The 18,347-nt window shown below is 47.7% G+C and overlaps 1 protein-coding gene and 1 long non-coding RNA gene across 2 annotated transcripts in view; one reads left to right on the top strand and one right to left on the bottom strand.

Moving 5' to 3' along the window:
• Positions 1-32: 32 nt before the first annotated feature.
• On the bottom strand, positions 33-5,554 carry AQP10 (aquaporin 10). The gene is made up of 6 exons (XM_003817113.4): positions 4,105-5,554; positions 3,306-3,432; positions 2,254-2,391; positions 2,014-2,132; positions 1,567-1,784; positions 33-1,091 (listed from the first exon to the last, which is right to left on the bottom strand). Exons 1-6 carry the CDS (start codon positions 4,207-4,209, stop codon positions 893-895), a joined length of 906 nt encoding a protein of 301 aa, XP_003817161.1. The 5' UTR covers positions 4,210-5,554; the 3' UTR covers positions 33-892.
• Positions 5,555-11,931: 6,377 nt separating this feature from the next.
• LOC129397930 (uncharacterized) overlaps positions 11,932-18,347 on the top strand; it is a 30,809-nt gene continuing 24,393 nt past the window's right edge. The window contains exon 1 of the long non-coding RNA XR_010112325.1: positions 11,932-12,084. This is a non-coding gene — a long non-coding RNA (uncharacterized LOC129397930). The remainder of the gene's footprint in view (positions 12,085-18,347) is intronic.

Below are 18,347 nucleotides of genomic sequence, written 5' to 3' on the forward strand. Positions count from 1 at the left end.
TCTTAAAAGAAAAAACAATTCGGGAGGCTAGATCGCTCTGAGGGGGTATTTTTAATTCGGAAGAAGGGAATAGAGGAACACTGCCTTCTCTGCAAAACGAGCATCCTCTGCAGGGAGCGGCAGGAGAGCTGTAGAAGTGGTGAATAACCAGAATTTTCCCTGGCGCCAGGTTGCCCTCAGCCCGACTCTCGCTCCTCGGAGCCGTCCGCCCTCCGTTCCTTCACCCTCCCTCCTCGCCCTGGCTCATTTCACTGTATCTCAACTCTCCTTGAATGAACGACACAGCACCGAGATGTCTAGGAACGGTGCCTCAGTTTCACAGCCTTGCTCTCTGTCTCTGTGCCCCGCCGCCCTCCTTCCCTCCGCCCCCCCTCCCTCCGCCCCCACCACGCCCCCTGGGTGGAGGCGGCTTCCCCACCCCTAACTACCCTCTTGGGGAGGCATCCCCGAGAGGGTGAAGGTGGTAGGCGCCGAGGCGATGAGAGCTAGGAGTCGGCAGTCGGGACGGGCTATGGAGGGCAGTCCCCAGGGTTGTGCCCTACACTGGATGGTGGCCCCCTCCACCCTGCAGATGCCCGCAGCCGTCCCCATCCAGCATCCAGGTGCGCACCCTCTAGCGGTTACCTCGAGCAACTACATTCCGAGAGGCCCTGAGGGTCAGAAAACCGCTTTGCGGGAGGAGGGGATGAGAAGCCTGAGTCCTGGTACCTTATCCTCCTCCGCTTCTCCCTGTCCAGGATCCTTCTTAGTTTAGGAGGAAGGGATGCCAAACGGATAAACAGAGAAGCCTCCCAGGTTCTGGCACATTAACAAAGAGGAAGAATGACTGTTGTTCCCAGGCGGGGTCAGTGGCTGGCTCCAGGGTCCATGAGTGAAGTGAGGGTTGTCCTAATCATAGCTTACACTCCAGCATCTGAGCTGAGGCAGGAGTTTCCAACTCTGAGGCTTTGTGTTGAGCAGACACCAGATCCTGAGCTGGCTCTGGGCCCTCAGGGTGGTGCAGAGCCACCAACAGCTGGTAAGTGGCTGTGCCAACGGTGGCCCCCACCAGAGGGGCCACCACAGGCACCCACCACCAGCCATTACCAGCACTGCAAAAGAAGGACAGTGGGAAGGTATCAGGAGTGACTCCTTTAGCCTTCCCCTCTCCAAGGACGGGGGGCAGTAACAAGAGAGTGCCCTAAAGTTGTTCCCAGGGTGGTAGACACCAGGAAGAGGATTGCCTTGTCACCAAAGCATAGTATTTAGAAGAGGGAACCCCAGGAGAGCTTGGTCCAGCCTCTTGCCTTAGGGAATTATCTGAATATATTAAGTTTGCTGATGAAGTCACTAATGTGCATGGAAGTAATGTGGCATGCCTAAGAACACAACCTCTAAATCTTACTGTTTCGGTGAAAAGTTGGGAGGGAAGCAAGGGAGAAAGGGGGAGAATATGACTTGGAGAAAGAACACTGTCCTAAGAGGCCAAGAGAGCTATTTTAAAGGCAGAGTGCTGTGGACCCAGGGACAGAGCCCTTAGCAGAGGAAGGTGAGTGGAGGCCAGCACCAGGAGAGTCTGTCTCCCACCTGAAGACTTCAGGACCCCAGCCAGCCACGTAGGTGAAGAGACGTGGGCCCAGGTCCCGGGCAGGGTTGAGTGGAATCCCGCAGTTGGCACCCATGGATAACCCGAGGGCCAGGATCAGCATCCCCACCACCACAGGCTCCAGACCCGCAGGGACTCCCTTGTTCCGTCTGTCCAGGATGGCCAAGAGCCCCACAATCAGCATCCCGGTGCCCAGAACCTTGGAGTCAACAGAGGCAGAGGGTTCCCTGTCAGCTGCCAGGTGCTCCATCTGCCCTCTCTCATCCAAATATTCCATGTCATCTGGCTTTGTGCAACACAGGCAGTTGGGGATGGTGGGGGGTGCCAAGATAGACACAACCCACACTCCACCCAGAGACTGAACAATAGGCTGGGGTGCCGAGGAACAGGACAAAAGTAGTGTCCCCAGGTCTCCCCCTCACACTTACCTGATCCAGGAAGCCATTGTTCAGGGACAGATAGGGGGCAGGATAGGTGGCAAAAATGGAGGCTGTCTCCTTGGGGCCAGTCACTGTCAGGTTCCCACCTGTATAGTTCTGTAGGGCATCTGTGGAGGGAGGGAACACCCAGGATTTCCCTCTTTGCTCATTCATCCAAAACCATTCTGAGGCACCCCTGCCCACCCACAGGTGCTCTCAAGGCACAGCTCCCTCTGTTCCCTCTGTCACCATAGTAGAGAACATAGGTGGCTCCCGAAGCACAGAAAGCAGACAGCAGCTGCACCAAGATGTAAATGGGGAGCTTGACCCAGGGGAGGCGTCCAACGATGCACATGGCCAGGGAGAAGGCTGGATTCAGGTGGGCCCCTTCAAGGATCAAGGAAAGAAAAAGAGCATCTATTAAGTGTCACTGCCAGGCATTGTCACCAGACAACACTACTACTCCTTCCTATAGCTCTTAAGGCAGATAGTGTAATTCCCATCACACAGCTTAGGAAATTGAGGCTCCAGATGTTACAGATGTTAAGTGACTTAGCAAAGTCACACTGTGGGCCAGGCACAGTGGCTCACGCCTGTAATCCCAGCACTTTGGGAGGCCGAGGCAGTGGATCACTTGAGGTCAGGAATTCCAGACCAGCCTGGCCAACATGGTGAAACCCCGTTTCCACTAAAAACACAAATATTAGCCAGGCGTGGTGGCAGGTGCCTGTAAAATCAGCTATTCGGGATGCTGAGGCAGGAAAATCGCGTGAACCCAGGGGGCAGAGGTTGCAGTGAACAGACATCACACCACTGCTCTCCAGCCTGGGCAACAGAGTGAAACTCCATCTCAAAAAAAAAAAAAAAAGAAGAAGAAGACACTGTGAATCCAAAGTTGGAACCTAGGTCTGTCTGCTTTTTCCACAGCAACACACTATGTCTCAAGGCTCCACCCAAGCACACCGATGCAGTGTGTATCTGGGGTACAAACAGGAGAGGTCCTGAGCGGAGATGAGCCCCCAGAGGACTTCGGGTGGGGGATACAAGAGGATAGCAGCTGCCCTTCGTGCCCTGCCATTGATTTCTGTCTAGGTGAGCCAAGCATTAGTGTGAGGAAGCAGGATGGAGAGATACAGAAAGAGGAGGGGCTGGTGGGGCCAAAGGCTTATTTCAGTCTGGGGCACTGTTCAAGGGGATAATGTCCACGAGTCACAGAAGGATTTGCGTTTCCACCATCACCAGACAGACAAACTGGCATGCACATCCCACCTGCTCTGATGACCAGACCCCACCCTCCTCACCTGAGACGTTACCACCCACGTAGATGGCTATCGTAACGGCCAGAGAGCCAGCCAGAAACATGGTGAAGAAGTTGCCTTTGGTTTCTCCACTGGTGACAGCCTGGGCCACAGCTCCTTGGGTGAGGAGCTGCTGAGAAGAGGAGAGATGAGGAACAGGGAGCCCAGGAGACCAACAGGGAGAAAGGCTGGGAAGGCCAGGGGAGCAGCCAAGGAGATGAATGAGCACGGAAGACAAGCAAGGGAAGGAGAAAAGCAGAAGGAGGGAAGGGAAAAGAAATGGGGAAAGTGGAGGAAGAAGAAAGGGAAAGAATGTGGGAGAAAAGAAAAGAATTTACCCAACTCATAGGCATTTGAGGGCACAAACCCATGGCAGGGCTCAGCTTTAAAAAGTCTTATCTAAGATTCTTTCTATGGAAGAGTTCCATCAAAGCCAATTTTAAAAGCCTATGTGAAAAATAATTATTCTTGCTGCACTTTATACAATCATCAGGCCAAGTATAATAAAGCACATTGGTCTTACCATGAAAATGGTCTTTCATAAAAATGGGAAACTGGAGAGAGAAAAATTATGTTTCAAGAACTATGATACACTTGTTATTAAAGAAAGAATAAAAATGACAAGAATAAAAATGATGAAGTAGGAAAGGAAAGGAGATTAGGAGAGATGAGAGGATAAAAACGAAAAGTGATAGGGAGTTGAGAGGAAGGGGGACACCAAGAGAAAGAGATAAGGACACCAGAAGGAGCCAGGAACTTTTGCCCAACCCCCTTCTTTCCTTCCCCCAGTGACCCTACCTACCATGAGTACAAACACACCCAGAAACTCTGCCAGGCACTGCCGGGCCAGGAGGCTGCGTATCCGGAGGTGGCCCATGATTTCAGCCGGGGCCTGAGTGAAGACCATGGTGGAAACACCCTATTGCTATTCACTGCTCCCTCTGTCTGCATAGGCACACTGTCACTGCACAGCTACTGCCTGCCTCCAGCAAAGATAAGGAACAGACTTTAAAACCATTAGCTCAGTTCCTGAACAGCAGCTACGTGTCTGTGCACGTGTGTAGGCTAGGAAACAGAGAGATAACAAGAGAATGTCTGGGAGCAGGCTATGAACACAGAGCCTGGAGTTTACCCAACCTCTGTCTCTTTTACCCTTCATTCCCAGTCATCACAGGACTAGCCTCCCCCATCCTGACAAATAGAAGGAAGTACCCCGCTTCATAGACATTAGATCTCTTGGTCCTGAAGTCAGCTCTGCAAAGTAGTACTATTGCTTCCATTCTACAGATGAGGCTAGTGGGCCTTAGAACTCCCCAAGATCAAACTTTTTTTTTTTTTTTTTGAGAGAGAGTCTTGCTCTGTCCCCCAGGCTGGAGTGCAGTGGCACCATCTCAGCTCGCTGCAACCTCCACCTCCCAGGTTCAAGCAATTCTCCTGCCTCAGCCTCCCGAGTAGATGGGACTACAGGTCCATCGCACCTGGCTAATTTTGATATTTTTTAGTAAAGACTTGGTTTCTCAGGAGGCCGAGGCAGGCAGATCATGAGGTCAGGAGATCGAGACTATCCTGGCCAACATGGTGAAACTCCATCTCTACTAAAATACAAAAAAATTAGCGTGGTGATGCACGCCTGTAGTCCCAGCTACTCGGGAGGCTGAGGCAGGGGAATCACTTGAACCAGGGAGGCGGAGGTTGCTGTGAGCCGAGATTGTGCCACTGCACTCCAGCCTGGCAACAGAGCGAGACTTTGTCTCAAAAAAAAAAAAAAAAAAAAAAGACAGGGTTTCACCATGTTGGCCAGGCTGGTCTCAAACTCCTGACCTCTAGTGATTCACCTTCCTTGGCCTCCCAAAGTGCTGGGATTACAAGCGTGAGCCACCGTGCCCAGCCCAAGATCACACAATTATTTCATGGCTGAGTGAATTCAAATCCAGATCTTCTGACTCTCCAGCTGGTAACACACAAAGCCTCTCATTTAGAACCTGAAGCCTTTCCCCAAACCATTTGGATGCTTGAAGGACTCAATAGGCATCTGGAAAGACTGGGCTAAAGACCATAGACTGTGGGAATGAAACTCACATATTGAGTGCTTGTACTTCCCTTATGCCGAGTGTCACATAGGTTAGAGAATACTCCATCTTTGTGTCCCCTGACATGGCTTGACATGAGGCCTTCACACTCATGCTGAGCTCCACCTGGCCTTCTCTGGGTGCATGCTACTCTTGCTCTGCATTAAGTAACCGCATCCTACTTCTTCATATCTCAAGGCTCCAATTAAATGCATTCAAAGAATCTACGTCTAGACACTGGAGAAACAGTGGTGAACAAAACATAGTCTCTGCCCTTCTAGAGCTTATGTTCTAGTAGGTGGAAACAAACAATATGCAACTTTTTAAAATACCATATACAGTTTATGAAGTTCTTGAGGGCTACCATTATGATTTATGTAACCCTGTGGGCTCTACCACTGTCCTGGGCACATCTGTGTGACTAGTAAAGAAATAATATTTCTTTACTAGGTTTAATGGATACTATAGTGCTCCACCCAGATTCCCCCTTGGGAGCCAATATGCCCATCCGCTATATGTAGGAAATACCAGCTGCTGATACCACATAGCTACCTCCCTCATTGGGCAATGCCCTTCAAGTCAGAAAGATGCCTCACCGAAGGTTACATGCCCTCCTATGGGGCCCATGTCAAACACTGATTGATGGAGGGATATAAAAGTCTAGCCTCTTTGCCTCACTTTGCGACAACTCTAAAGGGCTGTTCCAGCTCCAGTTCCCCCATAGGATCCATTTAGGCATCTGTTATATCATCCATGTGTGTCAGTTTCTCCTGGTGCCTAATCTTGTTACAGGAAAGGGGTCTGAATCCAGATCCCAAGAGAGGGTTCTTGGATCTCACACTAGAAATAATTCAGGCTGAGTGCAGCGGCTCACGCCTGTAATCCTAGCACTTTGGGAGGCCAAGGCGGGATCACAAGGTCAGGAGATTGAGACCATCCTGGCTAACATGGTGAAACCCCGTCTCCATTAAAAATACAAAAAAATTAGCCAGGCATGGTGGTGGGCGCCTGTAGTCCCAGCTACTTGGGAGGCTGAGACAGGAGAATGGCATGAACCCGGGAGGTGGAGGTTGCAGTGAGCTGAGATCGCACCACTACACTCCAGCCTGGGTGACAGAACGAGACTCCGCCTCAAAAAAAAAAAAAAAAAGAATTCAGGGCGAGTCCATAGAGTAAAGTGAAAGCAAGTTTATTAGGAAAGTAAAGGAATAAAAGAATGGCTACTCCATAGACAGAGCAGCCCCAAGGGCTGCTGGTTGCCCATGTTTATGGTTGTTTCTTGATGATATGCTAAACAAGAGGTGGATTATTCATGCCTCCCCTTTTTAGACTATATAGGGTAACTTCCTGTCATTGTCATGGCATTTATAAACTGTCATGGCATGAGCCACCATGCCCGGCCATGACCTGTATCTTATGGCAACCTCCTATCTCATTCTGTAACTTAGAATGCTTTAACCATCTGGGAATGCAGCCCAGTAAGTCTCATTCTCATTTTACTCAGCTCTTGCTCAAAATAGACTTGCTCTGGTTCACGTGCCTCTGACATTTCCCCCCTTCCTTTTATAAGAGAAGCACTAATCCTAAGGGTTGCAGAGGGACGAAGGTCCATCTTCTGTAAGTTCTTCAGGATGAATAGGGGTGATGATATTTTTGCCTAACTCTTAGAATCTCTCATATTCATGGTAGAGAGGAGCTCAGTTGGAAAGTGTTGGTAGGGGCCAGGCGGGATGGCTCATGCCTGTAATCCCAACACTTTGGGAGGCTGAGGCAGGCGGATCACCTGAGGTCAGGAGTTCAGACCAGCCTGGCCAACATGGTGCAACCCTGTCTCTACTAAAAAATACAAAAAAAATAGCCAGGTGTGGTGGCGGGTGCCTGTAACCCTAGCTACTCAGGAGGCTGAGGCAGGAGAATCTCTTGAACCTGGGAGGCGGAGGTTGCAGTGAGCCAAGACTGTGCCATTGCACTCCAGCCTGAAAGAATGAAACTCCATCTGAAAGAAAAGAAAAGAAGGGAAGGGAAGGGAAGGGAAGGGAAGGGAAGGGAAGAAAAAGCATTGGTTTCTTGAGGGCCATTCATAACTCATGAGTTCTGACAAAAGGTGATACTCTGGAAGATTCATAAGTGTTCAGTTTAAGGAAACATTCAGTAAGCTTGTCCTCCATTCCTATACAAAGATTACAACAGCTATACATTCCACAACCGTAAAGCAAAATAAGTAAAATTATCCCAAGTAAACTAAACTAGAAGGCTTTCCATGAACTGAGGAACTGTTGGAACCACGCTGATATGAGGTTGCTAGATGATTCCAGTACATGCCCAGAATTAGAATATTGATGCAGATTTTTACATTACCCATCCCTCTTGTTTCTTCTGAGCAGCAGTCAGAGGCCACTGGTTGGTTCACAGGACTAAGCAGGGTTAGCCTAAATTGCAGAAACAAACTTAAAGACAACTGATGAGACTGGAATTTAATAACAAGTGTATCATAGTTCTTGAAACATAATTTTTCTCTCTCCAGTTTCCCATTTTTATGAAAGACCATTTTCATGGTAAGACCAATGTGTTTTATTATACTTGGCCTGATGATTGTATAAAGTGCAGCAAGAATAATTATTTTTCACGTAGGCTTTTAAAATTGGCTTTGATGGAACTCTGTTCCATAGAAAGAATCTTGGATAAGACTTTTTAAAGCTGAGCCCTGCCATGGGTTTGTGCCCTCAAATACCTTTGAGTTGGGTAAATTCTTCCTCTCCTTTTGAGGTCCCCAGATAACTTGGGGCTCCTGGACCTTTTAGAAGGTGACATTCTTTACTTACCACAGGTCAGAAACCCTGTACAGGGACTGTGTAGGCAAGGTTATGAGCCCAGGTCTCTAAGTGGCTTTTATAGGCTTTACAAGTCAAGTTTGATTCCTTAATGGAAAGCACACCATTCCAGTCAAACCCTTCATAAAATAACCAATTTCTCCAATTGTGTCCTGTTGCAAAAGAAAACAGATTCTTATTACCCTTATGCAAATAACTGCATTGCCATAAATTAAGAATACACACAAATAATTTCCAAATTCTGGAGAAATCAAGTAGAGAGATGCCTATACTCCAAATTTTGTTCACAGGAGTATACTTTACTCGATTGTTAAAAGCTGTAAATATCTGAAAAGAAAAGTTGCCTTGACTCTAAAAAATAAAACAAAGGATCAGCAATGTTTTAAGCAAAGGCAAAAAGATTGCTTTAGTCTTCTTTAGTTTATGCAGTTAACTTTTGTTTGATATCTATGAACATTTCAGCTCCCCATGAGATTTCTGAAAGTTGTTTCCTCTATTCTAATGTCACAATCTCCAAAGTTATCAGAAACCTGCATTTAAGTGCACCTGTTAAAGTCCTATGGCTGATTATAAACTACCTTCTAAAGAAGATCAAAACAAGACAACAATTGTCTGTGGATGATAAAAAGTCTTAGGGCCAGGCGCAGTGGTTCACATCTGTAATCCCAGCACTTTGGGAGGCGGAGGCGGGTGGAACATTTGAGGTCAGGAGTTTGAGACGAGCCTGGCCAACATGGTGAAACCCCGTCACCACCAAAAATCCAAAAATTAGCCAGGCATAGGGCAGGTGCCCATAATCCCAGCTACTCAGGAGGCCGAAGCAGAGGAAGTGCTTGAACCCAGGAGGCAGAGGTTGCAGTGAGCTGAGATCATGCCACTGCACTCCAGCCTGGGTGACAGAGCAAGAATCTGTCTCAAAAAAAAAAAAAAAAAAGTCTTAGGACAGCCACTAGTAAAGCCACAATTAACTAGGAAATTTTGGTCACTTCTGTTGCATACAAAATTTTATGTAACAATTATTAATAACATACGCTAAGTCATATTAGAATTATAGGAATTTCTCATAATTTTGGAACATGTACCAATAACACATTTAATCTAATGCTCCAAAGTAGATAAACTGAACAATTTTTGTTGTTGTTGTTGTTTTTTGTTTTTTGGGTTTTTTTGTTTTTTTAAGACAGAGTCTCCCTCTGTTGCCCAGGCTGGAGTGCAATGGCATGATCTCGGCTCACTGCAACCTCTGCCTCCTGGGTTCAAGTGATTCTACTGCCTCAGCCTCCTGAGTAGCTGGAATTACAGGTGTGCACCACCATGCCTGGCTAATTTTTTGGTATTTTTAGTAGAGATGGGGTTTCACCATGTTGGCCAGGTTAGTCTTGAACTCCTGACCTCGTGATCTGCCTGCCTCAGCCTCCCAAAGTGCTGGAATTACAGGCGTGAGCTACTGCACCCAGCCTAAAATTGAACAATTTTTAATAGTCAAAGAAGCAGCTTATGACCTTAAAGAATTTAGCAAACTTAATATCTGACCTGTATAATTTAGACCAAATGTTTACATTTTTTATTTTTTGTTTGTTTGTTTCTTTTTAGTCAGAGTCTCACTCCGTCACCCAGGCTGGAGTGCAGTCGCTCAATCTCGGCTTACTGCAGCCTCTGCCTCCCGGGTTCAAGCAATTCTCCTCCCTCAGCCTCCCAAGTAGCTGGGACTACAGGCTTGCACCACTACACCTAATTTTTGTATTTTTAGTAGAGATGGGGTTTCACCACGTTGGCCAGGCTGGTCTCGAAATCCTGAGCTCAAATGATCTGCCTGCCTTGGCCTCCCAAAGTGCTGGGATTACAAGCATGAGCCACCGCACCTGGACAAAATGTTTACATTTTTGAAGATTTTTTATTTTACCAATAATCTTTAAAACTGTATTTATTTCCCAAAGATTACTTAAGTCACATGAACTAAATAAAGGGTATTCCACTTTTTACTTTTCTGATAAAATGTTTGATTTAAGCAATTCTTATTGTTAAACCAATTAATTAAAGCTTTTCCATATATAAACATTACAAACATAATACATATAAATACACAGACAGACAGAAGATAAGGATCATCCCCTAAACTGGGAATTGGACTTTAAACCAGGGCTGCCATTATGAAAAGAGAAAGCATGGCCACATGGTTACAAGGTCAAGCTGCTAAGGACATACAAGACAAGGAGGAGGCCGGGCATGGTGGCTCATGCCTGTAATCCCAGCACTTTGGGAGGCTGAGGTGGGCGGATCACCTGAGGTCGGGAGTTCGAGACCAGTCTGACCAACATGGAGAAACCTCATCTCTGCTAAAAATACAAAATTAGCCGGGCGTGGTGGCACATGCCTGTAGTCCCAGCTACTCAGGAGGCTAAGGCAGGAGAATCGCTTGAACTGGGAGGCGGAGGTGGCAGTGAGCTGAGATTGCGCCATTGCACTCTAGCCTGGGCAACAAGAGCGAAACTGTGTCTCAAAAAAAAAAAAAAAAACAACAAAAACAACAACAACAAAAACAAATAGGATGAAATGTGAAAGCATTTGGAGCTCATGCAAGAAAGAATTCAGGGCGAGTCCATACAGTAAAGTGAAAGCAAGTTTATTAGGAAAGTAAAGGAATAAAAGAATGGCTATTCCACAGACAGAGCAGCCCCGAGGGCCACTGGTTGCCTATTTTTATGGTTGTATCTTGATTACATGTTAAACAAGGGGTGGATTATTCATGCCTCCCCCTTTTAGACCATATAGCATAACTTCCTGTTGTTGCCATGGCATTTGTAAACTGTCATGGCACTGGTGGGAGTGTAGCAGTGAGGAAGACCAGGGGTCAGTGTGGTCATCTTGGTCTTGGTGAGTTTTCGCCGGCTCTTTACTGCAACCTTTTTTATCAGCAAGGTCTTTATGACCTGTATCTTGTGACAACCTCCTACTTAATCCTATGACTTTCTTTTTTTCTTGAGATGGAGTCTCGCTCTCTCACCCAGGTGGGAATGCAGTGGTGCAATCTTGGCTCACTGCAACCTCCGTCTCCTGGGTCCAAGCAATTCTCCTGTCTGAGACTACCGAGTAGCTGGGACTATAGGCACATGTCACCATGCCCAGCTAGTTTTTGTATTTTTAGTAGAGACGGGGTTTCGCCATGTTGGCCAGGCTGGTCTCTAACTCCTGACCTCAGGTGATCCATCTGCCTCAGCCTCCCAAAGTGCTGGGGTTACAGGGGTGAGCCACCACACCCAGCTGTTCTTCCTATAGCTCTTAAGGCAGATAGTATTATTCCCATCACACAGCTTAGGAAATTGAGGCTCCAGGATGTTAGGCAACTTATCAAAGTCACACTGTGAATCCAAGGTTAGGATCTAGGTCTGGGCCAGGCACGGTGGCTCACGCCTGTAACCCCAGCACTTTGGGAGGCCGAGGCAGGTGGATCACCTGAGGTCAGGAGTTCGAGACCAGCCTGGCCAACATGGTGAAACCCCATCTCCACTAAAAATACAAAAAATCAGCCGGGTGTGGTGACACGCATCTGTAATTCCAGCTACTTAGGAGGCTGAGGCAGGAGAATCGGCTTGAACCTGGGAGGCAGAGGTTGCAGTGAGCCGAGATAGTGCCACTGCACTCCAGCCTGGGAAACAGAGCAAGACTCCATCTCAAAAAAAACAAACGAACAAGCAAACACCCTAAGTCTGTCTGCTTTTTCCACAGCAACACACTATGTCTCAAGGCTCCAGCCAGGCACACTGATGTCTGGGGGAAAAGCAGGAGAGGTCCTGAGTGGAGATGAGCCCCCAGAGGACTTCAGGTGGGGGATACAAGAGGATAGCAGCTGCCCTTTGTGCCCTGCCATCGATTTCTGTCTAGGTGAGCCAAGTATTAGTGTGAGGAAGCGGGATGGAGAGATACAGAAAGGGGACGGGCTGGTGTGGCCAAAGGCTTATCTCAGTCCGGGGCACTGGTCAAGCTCAAGGAGATAATGTCCATGAGTCACAGAAGGATTTGCGTTTCCACCATCACCAGACCGACACGCTCACATGCACGTCCCACCTGCTCTGATGACCAGACCCCACCCTCCTCACCTGAGATGTTACCACCCACGTAGATGGCTATCGTAATGGCCAGAGAGCCAGCCAGAAACATGGTAAAGAAGTTGCCTTTGGTTTCTCCACTGGTGACAGCCTGGGCCACAGCTCCTTGGGTGAGGAGCTGCTGAGAAGAGGAGAGATGAGGAACAGGGAGCCCAGGAGACCAACAGGGAGAAAGGCTGGGAAGGCCAGGGGAGCAGCTAAGGAGATGAATGAGCACGGAAGACAAGCAAGGGAAGGAGAAAAGCAGAAGGAGGGAAGGGAAAAGAAATGGGGAAAGTGGAGGAAGAAGAAAGGGAAAGAATGTGGGAAAAAAGGAAGAAAAGTGACAAGAATAAAAATGATGAAGTAGGAAAGGAAAGGAGATTAGGAGAGATGAGAGGATAAAAACGAAAAGTGATAGGGAGTTGAGAGGAAGGGGGACACCAAGAGAAAGAGATGAGGACACCAGAAGGAGCCAGGAACTTTTGCCCTCCCCCCTTCTTTCCTTCCCCCAGTGACCCTACCTACCATGAGTACAAACACACCCAGAAACTCTGCCAGGCACTGCCGGGCCAGGAGGCTGCGTATCCGGAGGTGGCCCATGATTTCAGCCGGGGCCTGAGTGAAGACCATGGTGGAAACACCCTATTGCTGTTCACTGCTCCCTCTGTCTGCATAGGCACACTGCCACTGCGCAGCTACTGCCTGCCTCCAGCAAAGATAAGGAAGAGACTGTTGCGGGAAGTTAGGGACCCCAAACGGAGGGACCGGCTGAAGCCATGGCAGAAGAACGTGGATTGTGAAGATTTTATGGACACTTATTAGTTCCCCAAATTAATACTTTTATAATTTGTTATGCCTGTCTTTACTGTAATATTTAAATATAAATTGTGAAGATTTTGCACTTTGGTTCACACCTATAATCCCAGCACTTTGGGAGGCCGAGGTGGGCGGATCACTTGAGGTCAGGAGTTCGAGCCCAGCCTGACTAACATGCTGAAACCCCGTATCTACTAAAAATACAAAAATTAGCTGGGCATGGTGGTAGGCACCTGTAATCCCAGCTACTCAGCAGGCTGAGGCAGGAGAATCTCTTGAACCTAGGAGGCCGAGGTTGCAGTGAGCTGAGATAGCGCCATTGCACTCCAGCCTAGGTGACAGAACGAGACTCCATCTCAAAACAAACAAACAAACAAACAAACAAAAACCATTAGCTCAATTCCTGAACAGCATCTACTGTCTGTGCACATGTGTAGGCTAGGAAACAGAGAGATAACAGGAGAATGTCTGGGAGCAGGCTATGAGCACAGAGCCTGAAGTTTGCCCAATCTCTGTCTCTTCTATCCTTCATTCCCATTCATCACAGGACTAGCCTCCCCCATCCTGACAAATCGAAGGAAGTACCCTGCTTCATATACGTTAGATCTCTTGGTCCTGAAGTCAGCTCTACAAAATAGTACTATTGCTTCCATTCTACAGATGAGGCTAGTGGGCCTTAGAACTCCCCAAGATCATACAATTTTTTGTTTCTGGTTTTTGTTTTTTTTTTTTTCAGACAGTCTTGCTCTGTCTCCCAGGCAAGAGTGCAGTGGCACCATCTTAGCTCACTACAACCTCCACCTCCCAGGTTCAAGCGATTCTCCTGCCTCAGCCTCCCAAGTAGCTGGGACTACTGGTGTGCACCAGCATGCCCAGCTAATTTTTATATTTTTTAGTAAAAATGGGGTTTCACCATGTTGGCCAGTCTGGTCTCAAACTCCTGACCTCTAGTGATTCACCTTCCTTGGCCTCCCAAAGTACTGGGATTACAAGCGTGAGCCACCATGTCTGGCCCAAGATCACATAATTATTTCATGGCTGAGTGAATTCAAATCCAGATCTTCTGACTCTCCAACTGGTAACCCACAAAGCCTCTCATTTAGAACCTGAAGCCTTTCCCCAAACCATTTGGATGCTTGAAGAACTCAATAGGCATCTGGAGAGACTGGGCTGAAGACCATAGACTGTGGGAATGAAACTCACACATTGAGTGCTCGTACTTCCCTTATGCCAAGTGTCACACAGGTTAGAGAATACTCCATCTTTGGCTGGGCACGGTGGCTCAGGCTGTAATCCCAACACTTTGGGAGGCCGAGGCGGGCCGATCACGTGGTCAGGAGATTGAGACCATCCCGGCTAACATGGTGAAACCCCGTCTCTACTAAAAATACAAAAATTAGCAGGGCATGGTGGCGGGTTCCTGTAGTCCCAGCTACTCGGGAGGCTGAGGCAGGAGAATCGCTTGAACCCGGGAGGCGGAGGTTGCGGTGAGCTGAGATCGCACCACTGCACTCCAGCCTGGGCGACGGAACGAGACTCTGTCTAACAACAACAAAAAAAGAATACTCCATCTTTGTGTCCCCTGACATGGCTTGACATGAGGCCTTCACACTCATGCTGAGCTCCACCTGGCCTTCTCTGGGTGCATGCCACTCTTGCTCTGCATGAAGTAACTGCATCCTACTTCTTCATATCTCAAGCCTCCAATTAAATGCATTCAAAGTATCTACTTCTAGACACTGGAGAAACAGTGGTGAACAAAACATAGTCTCTGCCCTCCTAGAGCTTACGTTCTAGTAGGTGGAAACAGACAATATGCAGTTTTTTTTTTCTCTTGAGATGGAATTTCGCTCTTGTTGCCCAGGTTGGAGTGCAGTGATGCGATCTCGGCTCACCGCAACCTCTGCCACCCGGGTTCAAGTGATTCTTCTGCCTCAGCCTCCCGAGTAACTGGGATTACAGGCATGTGCCACCAAGCTCGGCTAATTTTGTATTTATTAGAGACGGGGTTTCTCCATGTTGGTCAGGCTGGTCTAGAACTCCCAACCTCAGGTGATCCGCCAGCCTCGGCCTCCCAAAGTGCTGGGATTACAGGTGTGAGCCACTGCGCCCAGCCAATATGCAGTTTTAAAAAATACCATATACGGGCCAGGTGAGGTGGCTCAAGCCTATAAATCTAGCACTTTGGGAGGCTGAGGCAGGCGGATCATTTTTAGTCAGCCTGGCTACTCTGGAGGCTGAGGCAGGAGAATCACTCAAATCCAGGAGGCAGAGGTTGCAGTGAGCAGAGATCGTGCCACTACACTCCAGCCTAGGTGACAAGAGCAAGACTCCCTCAAAAAAAAACAAAAACAAACAAACAAAAAAACTAATCACCACATCAAGGCAGACTATAAAAGCCAACAGGCCTTTTTGACAGCATTTAAGGAAAACCTAATCCCTTGTATCCATTGGGCATTGAGTGAAGGAGCAGCTCAAGTGTTAATTATATAAGTAGTAGATCTTTAGAGAAGGTTGAATTCTCAGCCCCTGTAGATCTCCTATGCCAAGGTTAGGGTCAAAAAGAAAAACTGTAGGATCTTGAGACGGGATAGAGACATCTAAGTAGATACAACAGAATCTTGAGTCCCCAGATTCCTCTGAAACCTCTGTCCAAGCCTGCAGAGTTAGCTCACTATATATATATGTGTGTGTGTGTGTGTGTGTGTGTGTGTGTGTGTTTTGAGACAGCGTCTGTGTTAGTCCATTTTCATGCTGCTAGTAAAAACATACCAAGACTGGGTAATTTATTACAGGAAAAAGGTTTAATGGACTCACAGTTCCACATGGCTGGGGATGCCTCACAATCATGGCAGAAGGCAAGGAGGAGCAAGTCACATCTTACATGGATGGCAGCAGGCAAAGAGAGCTTGCCCAGGGAAACTCCTTCTTATAAAACCATCAGATCTCTGGCCAGGTGCAGTGGCTCATGCCTGTAATCGCAGCATTTTGGGAGGCGTAGGCAGGCAGATCACCTGAGGTCAGGAGTTCAAGACCAGCCTGACGAACATGGCGAAAACTTGTCTCTACTAAAAATACAAAAAATTAGCCAGGCATGGTGGCAGGCACCTGTAGTTCCAGCTACTTGGGAGGCTGAGGCAGGAGGATCTCTTGAACCTGGGAGGCAGAGGCTGCAGCAAGCCTAGATGGCACCATTGCACTCCAGCCTGGGCAACAAGACCAAAACTCTGTCTCAAACAACAACAACAATAACAACAAAACTATCAGATCTCGTGAGACTTACTCACTATCACAAGAACAGCATGGGAAAGACCTACCCCCCATGATTTAATTACCTCCCACCAGGTCACTCCCACAACACGAGGGAATTCAAGATGAGATTTGGGTGGCGACACAGTCAAACCATATCAGGGTCTCACTCTGTTGCCCAGGCCGGAGTGCAGTAGTGCAATCTTAGCTCACTGCAACCTCCATCTCCTGGGCTCAAACAATTCTCATGCCTCAACCTCCAGAGTAGCTGGGACTACAGGCATGTGCCACCATGCCCAGTTGGCTCACTCTTCACTTGCAAAATGATCATACAAAGGCTTCAAAGGAAGCAGGTGCTTTACAAGATGATACTCATCCTCTCCAGGATCTATCGCCACCTCCTCTCCTGGCAACAAGACAAATAACAAGGATTGAATTCTAGCAAAGACCCAAAAAGAATGTTCTGGCCTACTAAGAGAAGGGAGAAAATATATGGTAAAGGAACTTCAGGATCTTGTTAATATGTACCTGCAGAATTTGGGAGAGACACATGGAACTGGATACTGAGAATGTTGGATCAAGGGAGGTGGAACATAAAGTTAGACATGGAAGGTATAGATATGGAAGAATTTATTGATATGGGAACACTCGCCTGTGACATAGGATTTAACACCCTGGTGTAACCACCCAATGGGTTCACCTTGCCCACTGCCTAGACAGAGATGATTTATCAAGGCAGGGGAATTCCAAAAGAGAAAGAGTAATTCACACAGAGCTGGCTGTGCAGGAGACCAGAGTTTTATTATTACTGAAATCCGTTCTCCCCAAACATGAGGGGATCAGAGTTTTTAAGGGCATCTTAGTGAGTGGGGGAAGTCAGTGAGCCAGGAGTGCTGATAGGTCAGGTCAGAGATGAAATCATAGGGAGTCGAAGCTGTCTTCTTGTGCTGAGTCAGTTCCTGGGTGGGGGCCACAAGATCAGATGAGCCAGTTAATCGATCTGGGTGGTGCTAGCTGATCCATCAAGTGCAGAGTCTGCAAAATATCTCAAGCACTGATCTTAGGAGCAGTTTAGAGAGGGTCAGAATCTTGTAGGCTCCAGCTGCATGACTCCTGAACCATAATTGCTAATCTTTTTTTTTTTTTCTGTCTTGCTCTGTCACCCAGGCTGGAGTGTAGTGGGGCAATCTCAGCTCAATGCAACCTCCACCTACTGGGTTCAAGTGATTCTCCTGCCTCACCTCCTGTAAAAATTGATTAGATCATGGCAGATGGCAGCAGTGTACCCCAAACTTAACCAAACAACAACCCCAATTGCAGTTGCTGTGTCCCACATGGTAACTTTGTAAAACAGTTTATTATAGCCCCCGGGTGTTGGTGTACGCCATTAATTTGGTTTGTGAATGTTATTTTCCATCCCAAATAGATCAGAAGGAGAATCAGAAGCAGGATCATTTGCATCCACATGGGAAGGACAACAATGTTTGTTTATGGGCTTGTCCCAAGATTATGTTTTTTTGTTTTGTTTTGTTTTGGAGATAGTCTCACTCTGTCACCCAGCCTGGAGGGCAGTGGCACAATCTCAGCTCACTGCAACCTCCGCTTCCTGGGTTCAAGCAATTCTCCTGCCTCAGCCTCTTGAGTAGGGGGATAACAGGTGCACGCCACCACGTCCAGCTAATTTTTGTAATTTTAGTAGAGATGGGGTTTAGTCATGTTGGCCAGGCTGGTCTCGAACTCCTAACCTCAAGTGATCTGCCCACCTTGGCCTCCCAAAGTGTTGGGATTAGAGGCATGAGCCACCATGTCTGGCCAGTTCTGCCTTCTTAACATTTTTTGTTTTTTGTTTTTGAGACGGAGTTTCGCTCTTGTTGCCCAGGCTGGAGTGCGATGGTGCAATCTCGGCTCACTGCAACCTCCGCCTCCCAGGTTCAAGCAATTCTCCTGCCTCAGCCTCCCAAGTAGCTGGGATTACAGGTGTATACCACCATG

The sequence above is a fragment of the Pan paniscus genome, chromosome 1, assembly GCF_029289425.2.
Source record: "Pan paniscus chromosome 1, NHGRI_mPanPan1-v2.0_pri, whole genome shotgun sequence".
NCBI lineage: Eukaryota > Metazoa > Chordata > Mammalia > Primates > Hominidae > Pan > Pan paniscus.